This window comes from Cupressus sempervirens, chromosome 10 (genome assembly GCF_028749045.1).
Source record: "Cupressus sempervirens isolate cs-2001-9-10 chromosome 10, ASM2874904v1, whole genome shotgun sequence".
Lineage (NCBI taxonomy): Eukaryota > Viridiplantae > Streptophyta > Pinopsida > Cupressales > Cupressaceae > Cupressus > Cupressus sempervirens.
Window position 1 is genome coordinate 4919612 of NC_143127.1, and position 17665 is coordinate 4937276.

Sequence of the window (17665 nt, forward strand, 5' to 3'; positions counted from 1 at the left end):
GAATACCATAAATAGAGGTGTGGGTGGTGAAGGCGCAGAGGTCAAGGGTGGAAAGACAGGGAGGGTGGTGACAAAACAGGGTGTGCCAAAAGAGTTTGTCCATGACAAAGGTACAGTGCATGCAAGGGAGGAAGGCCTTGTAGTCATTGTCGTACCATTGGTTCATAAGGCAGAGGAGAGTCAACTCCCTAATCAGAGTGGCTAATAAGTTGAACATGGAAGACGCCTAACTAGAATTGGAGAAGTGATCAGGGGGGAGGAGTCGTTTAAGATGGAGGATGAAGAGATCATGGTCGCTCTCAGGGAAGCAGAAGAGGGTAAGCAATGGGTCGCCAAGAAGGGGGGTAAGCATGAGGAGGCAAGGGGAAAAGCGAATGATGAGGTTGATGAGGACATGGTTAGCCAACGGAAGGCGAGTGATAGTGAAACTACTAAGTGGACAAAGGAGGTGGTTGAGAGCGTAGTCTACAACGCTTGCACCGCCACAATGGGGCCAGCAAGCAAAGAGCTCGGAAACAAGAAAGCACGAGAGACCGTTTAGAATAATCAGCCCAGAAGACTGACAAGGCTAGAGGAGGTGGCAACCATAACAAGAGAGAGGACCATGGTATCATCGAAGAGGCGTTAAAAGCCCAAACTAATAGGATTAGTCTCAATAGAGCAAGTATTAGAGAGCAGCACAATTTGGTCAAGTATGTTTTTCAAAATAGTAATACTCTAAGAGGTAGATATAATCTATTAATGATACTAATGTAACAAGACAACCCAATATAGATGATAACCATCTTCAAATTAAATAAGATCAACTTAATATTGATAAGGTCAACCAAATTTGGTAATATTGAAAAAGCTTGAGTCATTATCTTCCACTATTTCTACTTTACAAAGACCATCAATTAGAATGGCATATGTAACAATATTTGGAGAGCAATTACTGTTTCATTCAAGCTACTAACCTTACACTACATCGTAGTATGACTTAATATCAAATTCAACCACCTTTATCAAAGTAATTGTTTTACGCTTCAATTGTTATTGACACAGTAATGGTTGATTTAACACCCACAAACAACCACATGTTCCTTGTTTTTTAAATCAGCCATTCTTGCAACCTATAATTACATATCACTGACTTACTATAATACAAGCACTATGTTCCTCTCTCTCTCATCCCTACATTAGTATGCCAATCACCCCCAATATAGTCTTTAGTACCCTCTAAATAAAACGATGTCTCCCTCCAAATTCCTGCCTTTTCATAACTGCGGGCAGCGATGCCACTTGGGAACAGTTCTTTACCCAACAACCGCCATTGATCTAGCAACCACTTGATTAGATGGCCTCTATCAGTGACCATTGCTGCCTTCACAATAATAAATAGATTCATAAACAGGTTACACAGAAGTTTATGTAATCATTAATATAGTTCTTAATTAAATAAGGCATCGTTGCAAATACCCCCGTATAGACATATATCTTCATTTGCATATAGCTATATGCATATAAGTAGATATACATATCTTGATACTTACAAAAAATTGTATCTTATATATACACACACATACATTTATGATTTGATGAGCAATATAATATTTATAAAAGAAAAAGAATGATTAGATAGAATCTAAACTGTACTATCCAAGAAGAGGTCTATGGCTTAACTATCATAGGCTCAACACAGACTCTTAACTAGCAAAAATGTGGAGGTTTCACTTACCAAAATAGCTCCTTACCAACTTAGAGATGGGGAGGCACCATATTTGTAAACTTCAGCTGCCATATATTTTCATGTTTCTTCTAAACAAGAGAATCGTTACATACACCCTGAATCTCAATATTCACATACAAGTAATTATTGTTCATGTTGCAAAATTTTCAACCCAGATTTTTAGGAGTGCTTCTACCCTTTTGTCACAGGATGGTAAGGAAATGTCATTTGACAGAATACAGAGTACAGAACACACAGCACAAATTAACTTGATAAACAGAGTTGCTTCAGGTTGTCAGCCTCAAGAGCAGCCACTACACATGTGAGAGGATTTGAATACTAATGCTGATGCATTCTTAACAATAGATCAAAGAGGACTGAAAGGTTTTAATCTTACATTAAGATTTGGATAGCAATGTGATATATGTGATCTTCATAAACTTTATTCAAAAGACAGTCATCTACAAAGCTCGTAATTCTTATCAGAATTCCCTTTGCTTCAGGGAATTAATATTCAGTTCAAACAAATTCTCAGAAGCTATAAATCTGAGAATTCATATATATGGATATGATTTTACACTTAAGTCATCAACCATGTTGCAGGTATTATACCTTCCTTGCACTTTACACAATCTTATTGAACATTCCTCTCAGATGCATGCCAAAAGCAATGTGTTCCAGGAACCAGTACTACTCCGCTCTCTAGCCTTGCTTCACAAAAGACCCTGAAATTGTACCTAATTGCTAATCTGTCTGAAAAAATCGCTTTCCATTACCCTACTGAAATTTTGAAAAAGACACTCTAAAAAATGTAAAATAATGCAGTTTCTTCCAAAAAAACGATGCCAACAAGTTTTGCAAGAATTGAATTACATGGTGCATCTTTTTTCTGACAAAATGTAAATAAATGGTACAATTTTAAATGTAATGTTAGGGCAATTAAACACATCGGTCAGTAACTAAAACCAGCAGCAAGAACTCCAATATATTCAAGGAATCCTACAAAATATTGCCCCAGATACACAGATCCATATAAGATGTTGCTAATCATGATACAAATTATTCTCTTTTGTCCTCTTCTGTGTCATCATCCAAGCTGAAAACATCTGTGTTGACTGCCTTTCTTTCTTTCTTCTCGTGTTTTAGGTCAGCATCTACAACCGCTGCTGCTGTTGTTAGGGCCACGGCTTCCTCGTCGTCAAAATCTTCTCCAGCTTCTTCTGAGTAAGCATACCTGTTTTCCAGCAAATTGGGCCCTTTCATTAATATACAGACAAGCACCAAGCCTACTTGCTTTTCAATGATGTTGAATGCTTTGACTTAGTAATTTTCTTCTGCTTTAAGATTCTAAAGAAAACAAATGGAAAACTTGCTAATCAAATAAACAAGCCTCAATGCATCTTACCTCATTGAGTTTTGAGATGGAGCCCAAAGAATGCAGAGGACACAAAGCAGACCAAAAGAAAGTAGGTGCCAAAATGCACTGATCACCCAAGCACTTTGCCAATGCTCGCTGAAAGGATCAGTTGCCTTAAAATATAGCTGCAACAGGACATCTGAAAATTAGTCAAACGTATTCAAAACTTCAAATAATACAATAGATAGCTTTAAACAATAAATTTAATATAGTGCATTTTTTTAAATGCCGAGATACTGGCTGATTCTTCTAACTAAAACTGAATACAAATCCAAGTCAAATATCACCTTGTCGACGACTCATCAAGTCTTCAAATAAAAAAATGAATTAAAGCAAATATTTTCATTTAAGTAGGAAATCCTAAACTTTCTTCAGCAGAGTAATTAGCCTCACAAAGCTAAAAATGAATATCTGTGTAAAAAGGAAGACAAATATTTGCCCACCCTGTACACTCGGAGCAATTTAATAAAACAGAACAAGATATTGTTATCATATATGAATGTCTGTATATATGTCACAATGAACACTTGCATTGCTATCAATATATTTTTTTAATTTGAATGTCAATTTTTACGATGTCAAAATAAAACTATACATGCATTCCTATGACTCTATAAGAAAAATATGAAAAATAGTCTCACGTTCTCAATTATCTCCAACAGAGTGAATGGTCACATGTTTGTTAGTTTTAATATAATGCTATGAAGCTACCTTTATAATAGCCATTTATATAATGCTAAGAAGCTACTTTTGTACTAGCTATTTATAATATTAGGTGTTATGTAGTCTCTTTATCACATAAAAATTAACTCTCAGTATTGCCAGCTGTTGAAATGTCAATGCCTGTGTGTGTGTTGACAGTCACACATTGTGATATTGCTATCAGGATTTAACTGTGTGATTGATCATCGTGTATAATACCAAAACCTAATATTTGAACTAGGAAGCACAGCATCTTACATTACATAAAAAACTAAAAATATATGCCTCAAATCAACATTAAATTTCACACGATTCTACCTTACTCAATTCTTACCCTTAGAATGTATGAATGGGTTGTAAAATGAATGTCTCATCCATGATGTTCCTAAAATATAGTAGCAAGAACTTCGGTGTCCCAGATAGCAGAGAGCCAAAAGGCTACTCAAGGAAACAAGGTGACAGTATGTTAAACAGAATGGCAGATTATTTGATTTTAATATTGCCAATAGAACATTCAGATTTCACAGAAGTGTTGGGAGTAGTGAGAAGTTAAAAGGAATGTAGGTATTAGAGGAATGCTCACTTGTGGCAAAGAAATTGACTCAGCTTCCATCAATCGGGTAAAGGGCAGAAAGAGGTCTAATATTAGAGAATGTCTGGCTCATGTTGGTGAACACAAGTTTAAGCTTGTTAACATGAATAAAATTTTGGCAACAAACAGAACAATCTTTGGTTCTGTTAGGTATCAAACTAGATCCAATTGCTTATAGCATAATCATGAATAAAAATGTAAAAAGAAGGTAGAAAGCAGGGAGCAAACAAGAAAACAATTGTTGATGAAAACTCTTATATTGCATGATTGGTATTAGTACTGTGGAAAGGTACAAGAACTGGTTTTGGATTGCACCAAAACCTTTATAGTGCAATGTCAATTGCTAATATGATCAACTATTAGGTGTCAGCAGGAGAATGTAGAAAAATGTTCAAGGATGTCATCAATTAAACAAAAGTCAAAAAGGAGAGAGGCCCAGAAGACCAATAAGGCAAATTATCTCCAGAGTGCAGCAAAGAATGAGAGTATGCAGTGTCCAGACTCATGGGTATATACAAATTGTGAATTTTCTCAAAGTGCAGGCAGCAGGTTCGCTGTTGATTTCCAATGTAAGGAAAGTAGAAGCAAAGATAGCCACATTAGCAGTAAAGCTGGTGAAGAGAGAAATAAAAAAAAAACTTTATTAGAACATCTTGAATATTCAATTGACAAATCTCAGGAAAAATATGAAGCATAAATGGGAAACTCAAAAATTCACTTGCCAAGTTTTTCTGCTTGCTGAGTGAGTTTTGGGGAAACACTCACCCATGCAGCAAAATCATATAGGTTAAATACCCAAAAATGTCTTTTCTTCTACCAGTTTGCATTTGCACCATTGTTTAGTCATTTTTGCAGCTTAGGGATAGGAGGATTTTTACAAATATAACATTTTCTTATACTTTAAGTTATATTTGTACAAATACACTCGGGATGTTTGAGATAGGTTTCAGCTTCATAGGAGTTAAAATGCAGATTCTAATTTTGGGGGTTTTCAAGAAATTCCAGGCTTAGCCAAATTTCAGGATTCAGCATGCCTTCAACAATGTTATCTCCCACAACCTGTCCTGGCTATTTGAGGTCAAATTGAAGCTGAAACAATGATTTTCTAATGATTCTAACTCTTTTCTAACAAATCACTTGGTTTCAATCCTATATTCCTAAGTCCTGCCAGACTTAGCTCAACCACTTGCTCTCGCCCAAGACAAGCATTACCATCAAGCAGGCCAAAATTGCTCAAATTCATGCTCGGACTATTTTGCTATGATGTATTTACTTCTAGTTTTAAAGAAACTATTTACTGTGTTGTATTTACTTCTAGTTTTATAGAAACCAGCCATAATGATGCATTTACTTCTAGTTTTATAGAAACTATTTACTAGTTTGTTTCCCGACATCACCATTGCGCATGAGAATCCGATTTTGTACCCACTTTGCATTTATATATATCTAAACTCTATTTGTTTCTTTTGTGTTCTCATTGATTAACTCATTGGATGCATCTTCTCATTGAAATTTTTTTATATGTATTTTTAATTAAATTTATTATTTAAGCTATTTTTTCGGTTCCTAAGTCTTTTTAAAAAACTGCTCAAATTTTTCCAGAGTTTTTTTTTGTGCTTGGCGAGTTTTTGCCGAGTGATTTTTTTAACTACGGAATGGAGGTTCAAGGCTATGTAAAAAATATGCTCAGCAAAGGGAGCTTTGCAATGCTTCCACAACATTTGAAGGCAAGGGTTCTTTTATCTAATTTGACGGGTATAGAATATGAAGATCTGGATGAAGTAGTTCTATAAAAGAATCTTATTAACAGTATTGGGGATCATGTCTTTTGGTCAAGGAGATAACTTATTTGAAAAGGTTATCAGTCTCTCTCTGGCCTGGAAAGTAATAAACAAAATGTCCCAAAAATTGCACATCTACAGGCAGTATCAGCCAACTGTTCAACGTGATGCAGTGACAATCAATGAGTATCAAATCTTAACAAAGGCTCAACTTTATCATGAAGTTAGTGGATTAATTGTTGTAAAACATTTCTTCAATGAGTTGAAACATGTGTACATTCATTACAAGGAATTTGTTATGTTTTAATCATTTGTTAAAACGTGTCTCCCAGTTTCGTCACATTATTCTTGGCATTACACAATCTTTTGTCCTTGTTGGTATTGTGTATGTCTCAGCTGCCACGTATTCTCCTATGTTGTCGGTTTCATGATTAGAGGCATTGATGTCTTCTTTTATGGGCCAGTGAATGCCTCTTTTGGTAACGGCAGTCATTTCATATTCATGAGCGACTCTTTCATATTGAGCGTGAGATTATATTTTTGGGAATACTATTCTCTGGCGAATAGTTTATCACAGACGATCGGAGATTGTATGTATTGTGCGCTGAGAAATTCCAGAAGATATACAATGGTTGTATAGAAGTCTTGCATATGCTGTGTGTGTGAGCCATGTGAAGATATAGTTCTGTGTACTGCATTTCGTATGTGACTATCGGCTGTGTATTGCGATTAAACACGGTGATTATCTGTTGTTATCTTTATATCTGATCAGTGGATGCTCGTTCATCAGGCTGTATTATCAATTTTGTTCAAAGGTGCTTGCAAGTTTATTGATTCTCAAGCTGAGAACATCAAAAAGGAGAAAGCATTTGTAATTAGTTTTGAGATCTAAATAAAGGACCTATTTTCTGGGTGTGGCTGGGTTTATCCCCGGAGTAGGGAGGGTTTTCGCAAGGTAAATAATAGTGTCAATCTATGTTTGTGTTCTTAGACATCTGATGCTATTCTGGTTCATAAAAGTTAACATAGTATCAAAGCAGGTCTAGTAGGGAAAATTGAAATTTAAGACATGCAAGATATGGGGGGTTCATATAAGAATGTGTAGCTGAGGAGCACTGGAGTATGTGCTGGTGTTCAATTTTTCTCTCTCTACCTGCATTACAATTTTGTGCTGGCAAAAGATTTTTTGCTAGATTGTGAGGAGATTCAGACAATAAAGAGAAGTATTTTATGGTTATATCTGGATCATGAATGTTATATAGTTGCTATTAATTCATGTTATTTCACTGCGAATAGTAATTGCTTTTAGTGTTGATATGAATATTTTTCTTCATCATAGATCGATTCTATTAATTATCCTATAAATCATTATTAATCTCTCTTGGTTGCATGTAATGTCCCCACTATTAGGGTTAGTTTGGGACAAGTAGTACCTACAAAATAATGATTAGAATCACAATAATAACATACTAACTATATTATTCTACCCTCTAATTTATCCCCAATCCTAAGGACATCTCTGAATCGGGCTTCCTAGCTCATACCTACTCCGCCATCTTCCCGGGAGAGCACCCTTTAAGATTCTTCTTGGATGGACATCCTCTATCCAAGGCTACTCACATATGCATATGTTGACAACATCAGAATATTCTGGCACATCAATTACCAGCCATGGCGGACAATGGAGATCTTAATATCTCCATGCTCCATGCTTCAATATCGATTCTCGGCCATGGCAGACAATGGAGATCTTAATATCTCATATGCTCCATACTTTGAGTTCACATTGATTCTCAGCCATGGCAGACAATGGAGATCTCAATATCTCACATGCTCAATGCTTCAAGACTCACCAAATTGATGGTGTCATTCCCATAGACTGACACAAAATGATCAAATATTCCTTACATAAGAAATCATATTTATTAATTATTAACTTACTAAGATAGCTTATTAAATTTGAATACCATTCCTTTCATTAACTATAATATGCCATGCTATAGTCATTCAAATATAATATCTTATATTCAAATGACATGTCATACTATAAAATATAATTCTTTATATTAAAATAGTGATAAGAATTATACCATATCTTAACCTTGTCTGCTTAGCCCAATGCTCAACGCTTATTCCAATAGTCGTTCCTTACCTTGTATAGATACGTATTGTCGATTGGACGTTAGTAAAATAATTTCATTTTTGTGGGTATCAATGAGTTTGCCCGATATAGTTGTGATGTCATCTTCCACATGGTTGCTTCTACTACCCTCCTACGGTCGTCATAGGGTTGCCTTGTTTTTATACATATTTTTGTACTTCCTATTTTATTAACAACCACGTGGCTCGATCTTTGGAATCTGCAATATCTTTTCTAATTGTCAATATGGACTATGATTCTCTACGATAGTTGATTGGCCAATAAGAAGTCATTCTCTTTTAAATATGTTGTTTTCCTTATCTATTTCATGGTTCCTTTGTAATCACAATCTTGTGGTTTATATATCGTTGACCACCCTTTGAATAGACATGACATGTATCCTACGTCAATGGGCAGTGCCCGTTTGGTGAGTTTAATGCCTTCTTAAAACCATTTAATTTATTTCCAAGATGTGTATGGTGATTACTATCACCACTTAAGAAATCAATTATTTGTCTAGTTATAGTAAGTCATAGTCTATAATTTAGAGTAGTTTTATAGTTGTCAATAATATTTAAATGTTAAATTATATTTAAATATTTAGTTAGTAATGTATGTTTGCTTTGTTTATGAATCATAATGTTCAAACGTTATTTATTTTATGCTTAATTATTTATATCAAGTGTAGCTTGTCTTGGAATGTATATTTTCAATTATTTGTATATTTTAATTTTATTTTGTTTAGTAATCAATTAGATATTACAATCAAGGAAAACAATTACAATTTAGTATTAGATTTTTTATTAGAGGGGGGGTATTACAGTCCTACCCTCTCAAAATTGCTTGTCTTGAAGCAATTACAATTTTGTCATTTGAATCATTAATGATCAATAAATTTTTAGATTGATCCCATTTCTAAAATTGAATTCGATAGTGATAAACTGATGTGTATTTGCTTGCGAGTAATTTGACCTTGTATGCTTAATTCATACTTGATAATTAAATGATATGAGATGATGGGTAAAATTTGATTGATAATTTCAATATCTTTCGTTGTGGATGATAAATTTGTTTAATGGTCCTTTTAATAATTAACTCGAACATCAAGCAATCTTTCTTGTTGAATTCTCTGCTTAGAAGGATGAGAATTTTATGCTAGATACTCATTTATGAGTAAGCTCCCTTAAGGCATTGGAAATCACATTCATACTCATCTTGAAATCTATCAATTATATTCATTATTTGTGTAATTATGTTTTTATTTATCATTATTTCTTGTATTCCATAGTTTAATCTTTTATTGAAAAATGTTTATAATTATATTCACCCTAAAGGATGGCAAGATCATGCTCTGATACCATTGTAATGTGCCCACTATTAGGGTTAGTTTGGGACAAGTAATACCTGCAAAATAATGGTTAAAATCACGACAATAACAGACTAACTATATTATTCTACCCTCTAATTTATCCCAATCTTAGGGACGTCTCCAGATCGGGCTTCCTAGCTCATAGCTACCTCGTCGTCTTCCCGGCAGTGCACCACTTAAGATTCTTCTTGGGCGGGCATTCTCTATCCAAGGCTACTCACATATGCATATGTTGACAATATTAGAATATTTTGGTACATTGATTCTCGGCCATGGCGGACAATAAAGATCTTAATATCTCACATGCTCTATGCTTCCAGTTCACATTGATTCTCGGCCATGACGAACAATGGAGATCTCAATATCTCACATGCTCCATGCTTCGAGACTCACCAAAATTCATGGCATCATTCCCATGGACTGACACAAAATGATCAAATATTCCTTACATGAGAAATCATATTTATTAATTATTAACTCACTAAGATAGCTTATTAAATTTGAATACCATTCCTTTCATTAACTATAATATGTCATGCTATAGCCATTCAAATATAATATCTTATATTTAAATGGCATGTCATACTATAAAATATAATTCTTAATATTAAAATAGTGATAGAAATTATACCATACCTTAACCTTGTCTGCTCAACCCAATGCTTGACACTTATTCCAATAGTCGTTCCTTACCTCGTATAGCTATGTACTACCGATTAGACTTCACTGTGGGTATGAATGAGTTTGCTTGATATAGTTGTGATGTCATCTTCCACTTGGTTGCTTCTACTACCCTCCTATGGTCATTGTAGGGTTGCCTTGTTTTTATACATATTTTTGCACTTGTCAATATGGACTATGATTCTCTACGATAGTTGATAGGCCAATAAGAAGTCATTCTCTTTTTAAAATGTCTTTTTCCTTACCTATTTCATGGTTCCTTTGTAATCACGGTTACGACGTGTATCCTACGTTAGTGGGCAGTGCCTATTTGGTGAGTTTAATGCCTTCTTGAAACCATTTAATTTATTTTTAAGATGTGTATGGTGATTACTATCACCACTTAAGAAATCAATTATTTGTTTAGTTATAGTAAGTCATAGTCTATAATTTAGTGTAGTTTTATAATTGTCAATAATATTTAAATGCTAAATTATATTTAGATATTTAGTTAGTAATGTATGTTTGCTTTGTTTATGAATCATATTGTTCAAATGTTATTTATTTTATGCTTAATTATTTATATTAAGTGTAGCTTGTCTTGGAATGTATATTTTAATTTTATTTTGTTTAGTAATCAATTAGATATTACAATCAAGGATAACAATTACAATTTAGTATTAGATTCTTTATTAGAGGGGGGTATTACATTGCAGGATGGATCAAGAAGCAACGAGATGATGAAAGATTTCATGCATGCTAAAGAAATGAACTAGCATGAGTACTCTATTTGTAATCAAGGGACTGAATTGGTGGCACGTAACTTAAGTGAAGAGAAAGAAACTATACAGACTGTCCTTGTAACTAGTTTCTTCAAAGTGGAAGAAATCACACTTGAAGGAGACTATTCAACTGCAGAAATCAGATTCAGGGGAAGCTTGTGTGGTAGAGGGAGAATGCAAAAGCTATTTGCTTGGTCAAACATTGGAGTCAATCAATTTATCGCGATATTCAAACTGTGAGTTTGCTGCCCCTCTTGAAAGGGAATCTCGGCTAAGAGGGAGTTATAGCATTCAGATGATCTTTATGAACTTTAATGAGCTCTTCTCTGTCAAAGAAGTTTGAAGTGCAATCCCTTGTTAATGAGAACTTCTTTGTGAGAGAAGTTCGAGGTGCAATCCCTTGTCAATGAATTCTTCTCTACAAAATAAGTTTGAGGTGCAATTCCTTGTTAATGAGTTCAATGCGAGAGAAGTTTGAGATGAATCCCTTGTTAATGAGTTATCCTCTGCAAGAAAAGTTCGAGGTGCAATCCCTTGTTAATGAGTCCTTCTCTGCGAAACAAGTTCGAGGTGAAATCCCTTGTTCATGAGTTCTTCCCTGCAAGAGAAATTCAAGGTGAAATCCCATGTTCCACCCTTTGGGAGTAGCTAATGGTATAGCCACCCTTTGGGAGTAACCATGGTGGACGTCATGTGTGTGACTCCATGACTTTATTTTATGTTTTTCTGATTCACCCTCTAGGAATAGTTATGTTGAAAGTTGTTATGATGAGATAACAATTTTATATTGAGAAAATCTGTGATGAGATTTTATTTTATTTTGTTGACATTTTTGTTGGTTGTCGCCTTGTGCCTTGTCATATGATGACATATGAATGATCTCTCTCTTGCTAAGACGGAGTGTTAATGGCTTGGTAGCTGCGATAGAGTTCATCCAATCATTTATGTGAAAACTTCTATTTGTGTATCGTGAAGTTCTTTGGATTCATGTATGCATGCATGTTATGGCTGGAGAGTATCACTGACTTGGCAGTTCTGTGTAATATCTTGGTGACTTTGTTGGCAGTGGGCCAGCATCCCTCGCAAGATTTGCGACATGGCTTAACCACCTCCTATGGTTCTATAAGACTATCGGTTGTATCGGGCATTGAAAGGTCGAGCTTTTGGTGCAACAGCAACCCTAGCCTTTCTAACAATTGGTATCAGAGCCTAGTCACAAGTTCGTAGCTTGCATGCTATGGCAAGCGACGCTGGGAGGGGGATTGTTGGCAGTGAGCCAGCGTCCCTTGCAGGATTTGCAACATGGCTTAACTGCCTCCTTTGGTTCTATTATACTATTGGTTGTATCGGGGATTGAAAGGTCAATCTTTTGGTGCAACGGCAACCCTGGCCTTTCTAACAGACTTGGCATCGTAAATTTTGCTGGCAACGTGTTTCCCAACTTCATCGTATTATTCATGGCATCATGTGTTCTTTTCCCCTTATTGGCATTTTGTATGTCTTAACTACCATGTATTCTCCTATGTTGTTAGTTTCATGATTAAAGGCATTAGTATCTTCTTTTATGAGCCGGCGAATGCCTCTTTTGGTAACAGCAGTCTTTTCATATTCATGCACGACTCTTTCATATTGAGCGGGAGATTAAATTTTTGGTATTATTATTGTTTGGAGATTAGCTTATCACAGACAGTCGGGGATTGTATGTATTGTGCACTGGGAAATTCAAGAAGATATACAATGGTGTACAGAAGTCTTGCATATGCTCTGTGTGTGAGCCATGTGAAGATAGAGTTCTGCGTATTGCATTTCATGTGATTATCGAGTATCTGTGTATTGTGATTACACACAGTGATTATCTATTGTTATCTTTGTATGTCATCAGTGGATGATTGTTCATCATGCTGTATTATTAATTTTGTTCAAAGGTTCTTGCAAGCCTACTGAATCTCAGGCTGAGATCTAAATAAAGGATCCATTTTTCAGGTGTGGTTGGGTTTTTCCCTCGAGTAGGAGGGTTTCCCAGGGTAAATAATTGTGTCAATTTGTATTTGTATTCTTAGATATCTGGTGGTGTTCTGATTCACAAACTTAACAGGTAGGGCTGCATTCAAGTGATTAGTTCTCCTAGCTCATAAATGGCTGGGTGCAAGATACATCATTTCAATTATACACGTTGCTCAACTTGAGAAACCTATAAAAAAATGTTTTCTAATGCTTTTTGTTCATGTTTTGAAGTTCACTGAATTTCAAATTCGGCAGACCTGTGACTTAAATATCTAGTGATGGTTATATAATCTCTTACACTTAAAAACCTTAAAACTTAACATAGGACCATCAAAACAATGTGAGTGCTCTATAGTGACCAAAAAACTAGCATGGAGTTTTTGAACAAAATAGTGACAACAACAAAAAGCGAGCATATTAATCACCAATTATTCCGGCGTGGTTATTATGGATCATGGTAATTATAAACCTATTCTGGAACAAAGGTCATCAAGAATATTACACACTAACCCATCCCATTTAGTATAAAATATAACATATTACTGTGAAGATACATCTATTTTTTTCAAAAAAAAGGCATGACCATCTAGACTTTATCCTATCTGAATAAAGCCAGATTTAAAACACTGTTAAGAAAAAATAGAACTTTTTCCTTTCTATATACACATGGTAAGCTCTACATGCAAAAGCAGTAGGCTTTAGCACATAGGCTGTGAATGGGAATTAAAGAACTGGGATTATCATCCCACTCCAGTGCAAACCAAAAAAGCAACAAATGCTTCGAAGAATAATCAGAAACTCAGACTTGCCTTGAGCTCAGCAAACACCAAATTTTAAAACCCAGGAAAAAAGTCTGTAACTTAAAAAAAAATTAAATTCAAACCAAAGCACTCTCGTCTCTCCTAAAGACTCAACAGGTACTCACAAAAACCCATCTCCTGCACAACTCACAAGTCAAACCTGTGGAAGCTCATGTGCCAAAGAGAAGAGTACTCTGCAAATTTCAATCTATGATTCAAAGCACATGTAGATAGGAGGTCCACAACAAATACACTTTTCCGAACACAAACAATACATATTCTACTTTATACATGATGCAATCATGCTAATTAGCTGTTCTAATGGTGACATAAAATATCAAAAAAGAGGTTTTCCATTAATTAATAAATTTAATAGGGATGTTGATGATTTCTTAGTTTTCACTGACCAACTGGACTAAGGTGGCCTTGCTGTTGGCCATTTTTTGAACCTAAAATTGTCAAGAGGAAGAGATCAATGAGGATCCAAAAAAAATGAATTGGGGAAAAATGGGAATATAACAAAATAATTATTTTAAGGTTAGTATTTCATAATGTAGGTGCATGATTTACAATCATTATATGAAATTCGGGACATGCTTGTCATTGACTGTGAAAGATGAGAATTTGGTTATTCTCCCACTTCCTTGCAATTAATAAAATTAAGCAAGCAGAAACCCTTTCTACTGGATTCGTGCCCTAGAGGCTGGATCCGGATTCGGATCCAATCCGGATCCAGATCCATGGCTGGATTCATCTGGATTCTTCCAGATTTTTTCTGTTTTGAATTTTTTCTTTCAATTATTTTCTTATAATTATAATGGATTTGATCTATAGATTCATACCAGAATCATAGATTCATACCAAAATCATAGATTCATCCTATAAAATGATTTGGAATCATAGATTCATACTTTGAAATGATTTAGTTTTAGAATTATGTATATTTTTCTCATTTTTTAGTGTGTATATATATATATAAACGAATCCTCCATGAATCATAATTGGGGGAAAAAAATTACGAATCCACGGATCCAGTTCACATGCCCGAATCGGATTCATTTCATGAAGTGGTAACTAATCATTTTTCTTGACAGTGGCTACAATTTAATGTATATTTAATTTGTTGCATCTGGATTCAACTGAGTGAGATTCTTTTTGCATTGATGTTTTGGATTCACACTCTATAATCCATCATCAAGATAAGAGATGAGAGCAGAGAAGTGAGAACTAGTGGAGAAAATTTAAAAAAGATTTGAACTTCCTAAGTACTTAAAGAATTGAACTTCTTTAAGGACATACTACCATAAAGGATGACATGACCATTAAAGAACCACAAAATTCAATTTCTTTAAAGATGCTTTTACTAAAAATAGTTGAAGATAAAGCATTATGTTTTACTTATTTAGTAGTATCAAGCTATCAACATTTATGATTAATTCACAATTTTGATAGAATTTATTGAGAATCCCGGTGAAGGCCTATGCTACAGCTTACAAATGAAATATTTGATTTCAACTTGACCAAACTTGATCACAAACAATAAATGAATAAACTCTGAAAATGTGATTAAAAAATGTGATTAAATTTAGGATAAAGTCGGAATTCAACAATGGCTAGAATTACCAGACATTCAAGCCATATTAATTTTAGATTATGACTTCTATAGCCATTATTCTACTTAAACAAGATATACCCCAAAATAAAGTAAGAGAAGATTCACCTCGTATCCAATCCAAGCTACAGAGACAATTACTGCCACTGCCAATGCATTTGTAAATTTCCTATAAATTTCCAATTTAGCTACTCGCTTCCTCGCCTGTAAGTAATCAAAGCACATTAATACATAAGAATAATACAAATGTAACTAGAATCTGCCAAATTGTATACATACACATAAAGATATACTTTGTTTATTATAGCCTAAAATCAATATTCCAAAAAACACTAAATACCTGTAGCTTCTCTAATGTTTTGGAAAGAGAAGTAAAAACCCATAGGATCAAAAATGCATCCAAGATAGCAACTGGAAGGACAAGAAATAATCTTGCTTTCCCTGCAAGATCATCAATAGTCCCAACATTCTCCACCACATCAAGCAATTCAGAAGCCACAAAATATGTTGCACCAAGAAGAATCACTTTAGAGGTAAGCCCACCAAGTGTAGGCCTAACTACACCATAACCCATTGACACAACCAAAATGAGAAGACGTGCTATGGTTTTTCTCACTGCCCCAAATGTAACTGCCCAGAAGGTGATTCCCATGGGCCTTATTCCAGTTGCATTAAAATTTGCATACTCAAAGTACCACAATGTCATTTCAAACATACCCAGGGCTATAACTAGGGTAACACAATTTTGCAGCTGCAGAATATCCTTCCAAAATCTTATATACTGAGAAAACCAAACAATCCCAAGCATTAAGTATGCAAGAGACATGAAACCATAAAATGTCATTAGAGGTGCCATCCTGCCTGGTAGATAACCTGAAGGGTTTTTCCAAATCGTTTTTCCCTCCATCACTAAACCCCTCAGCATCGGTTCACAAAAAATAAAATACAGGTTATACATTCCTGTCTTTGTAATTGCAACCGACTGTGGTGAAAATGTGGTGGAAATGTCATCTCCCCTAAACTCAATATTTAACAGTTTTGGCCAATCAGGATCTCCAGCAGATGGACGTCTGATAACCTCACCTTGTTTGCAACCTTCCGCCTTAGCCAGGTCCGGACTACAGCAGATGGCCTTCAGCCCACGATATGCTGAACCACCAATGTTATCTCTGTCAGATGCCTGAAAGATGACAGCCTGGACCAGTCCGGTGCTGTGTTCCATAGTACTATGCATGGAAGCAGCTTTCTGTGTTCGCCGCAAAGTAATGTTTTCAAACCTGTTTACATAAATGGTAATAGAATCAAAAAGACAAAATGATAGCCTGTTAAAGAACTTAAATGACTCTATGATTTTGTCCTTGTGCAATAAAAGCTAAATTCAAATGAATACACTCAAAAAAAAAATCCAAGAACAAGTCTACATTTATTACAGAAACAAAAAATTAGACAAAAATTGATATGCCTGTCTCAATATTAAAGTGTATATTGCACCCTAAGGTACAGTGATCAACCTTTGATGTCAGCCTTGACTGTGATCACTAGGCTAAGAATAATGGATCCTCTTTTTTACTGTTAACTTTCACACTCAAATTCTCCATTTGTTACTTTGAAAATATCAGCTTCATCTTTAATCAATTCATTAAACAAACAACACCAGCTTTGGAAATATCAGCAATCTTAAGATAATATTAGGCAATTGACCTGTTACTACCTTATCAATCATGACGCATATCCATCAAGATGCATGAAAACACATGACCAAGATATACCAAAATTAAATTCGGGCTTTTAAATTGATGGAAATAAACATAATGATAAACTAGGCTAACAAAGGTTTAAAAAATGCATCATTTACAGTGACTATAAATAGATATTTTTTTACTGCTAATGCTATACCATATGTTGATGTTTGGTAGTTGCAGTCGGATAAAACTATGGCTATATATAATTATATATGAGATATAATTACATATAAGATATAAGTTTATTATGCGAGAAATTAATATAATAATTATATATATAACTATGATTATATTTATTATTATATTAATTATCAAATTAATGAATAGACATGTCTCTTCTTATCATTTTCTCATTA

General features: G+C 34.7%; 1 protein-coding gene across 1 annotated transcript in view; it reads right to left on the reverse strand.

The window, feature by feature from the left end:
- Window positions 1-2561: 2561 nt before the first annotated feature.
- The window catches only part of LOC149532278 (uncharacterized), a 41388-nt gene continuing 26284 nt past the window's right edge, over window positions 2562-17665 (reverse strand). Inside the window, exons 2-5 of the mRNA XM_089806941.1 lie at window positions 15908-16844; window positions 15676-15771; window positions 3114-3250; window positions 2562-2942 (exon numbers count right to left, since the gene is read on the reverse strand). Of these exons, the coding sequence (XP_089663067.1) occupies window positions 2768-2942; window positions 3114-3250; window positions 15676-15771; window positions 15908-16844 (1345 nt within the window). The 3' untranslated portion in view covers window positions 2562-2767. The remainder of the gene's footprint in view (window positions 2943-3113; window positions 3251-15675; window positions 15772-15907; window positions 16845-17665) is intronic.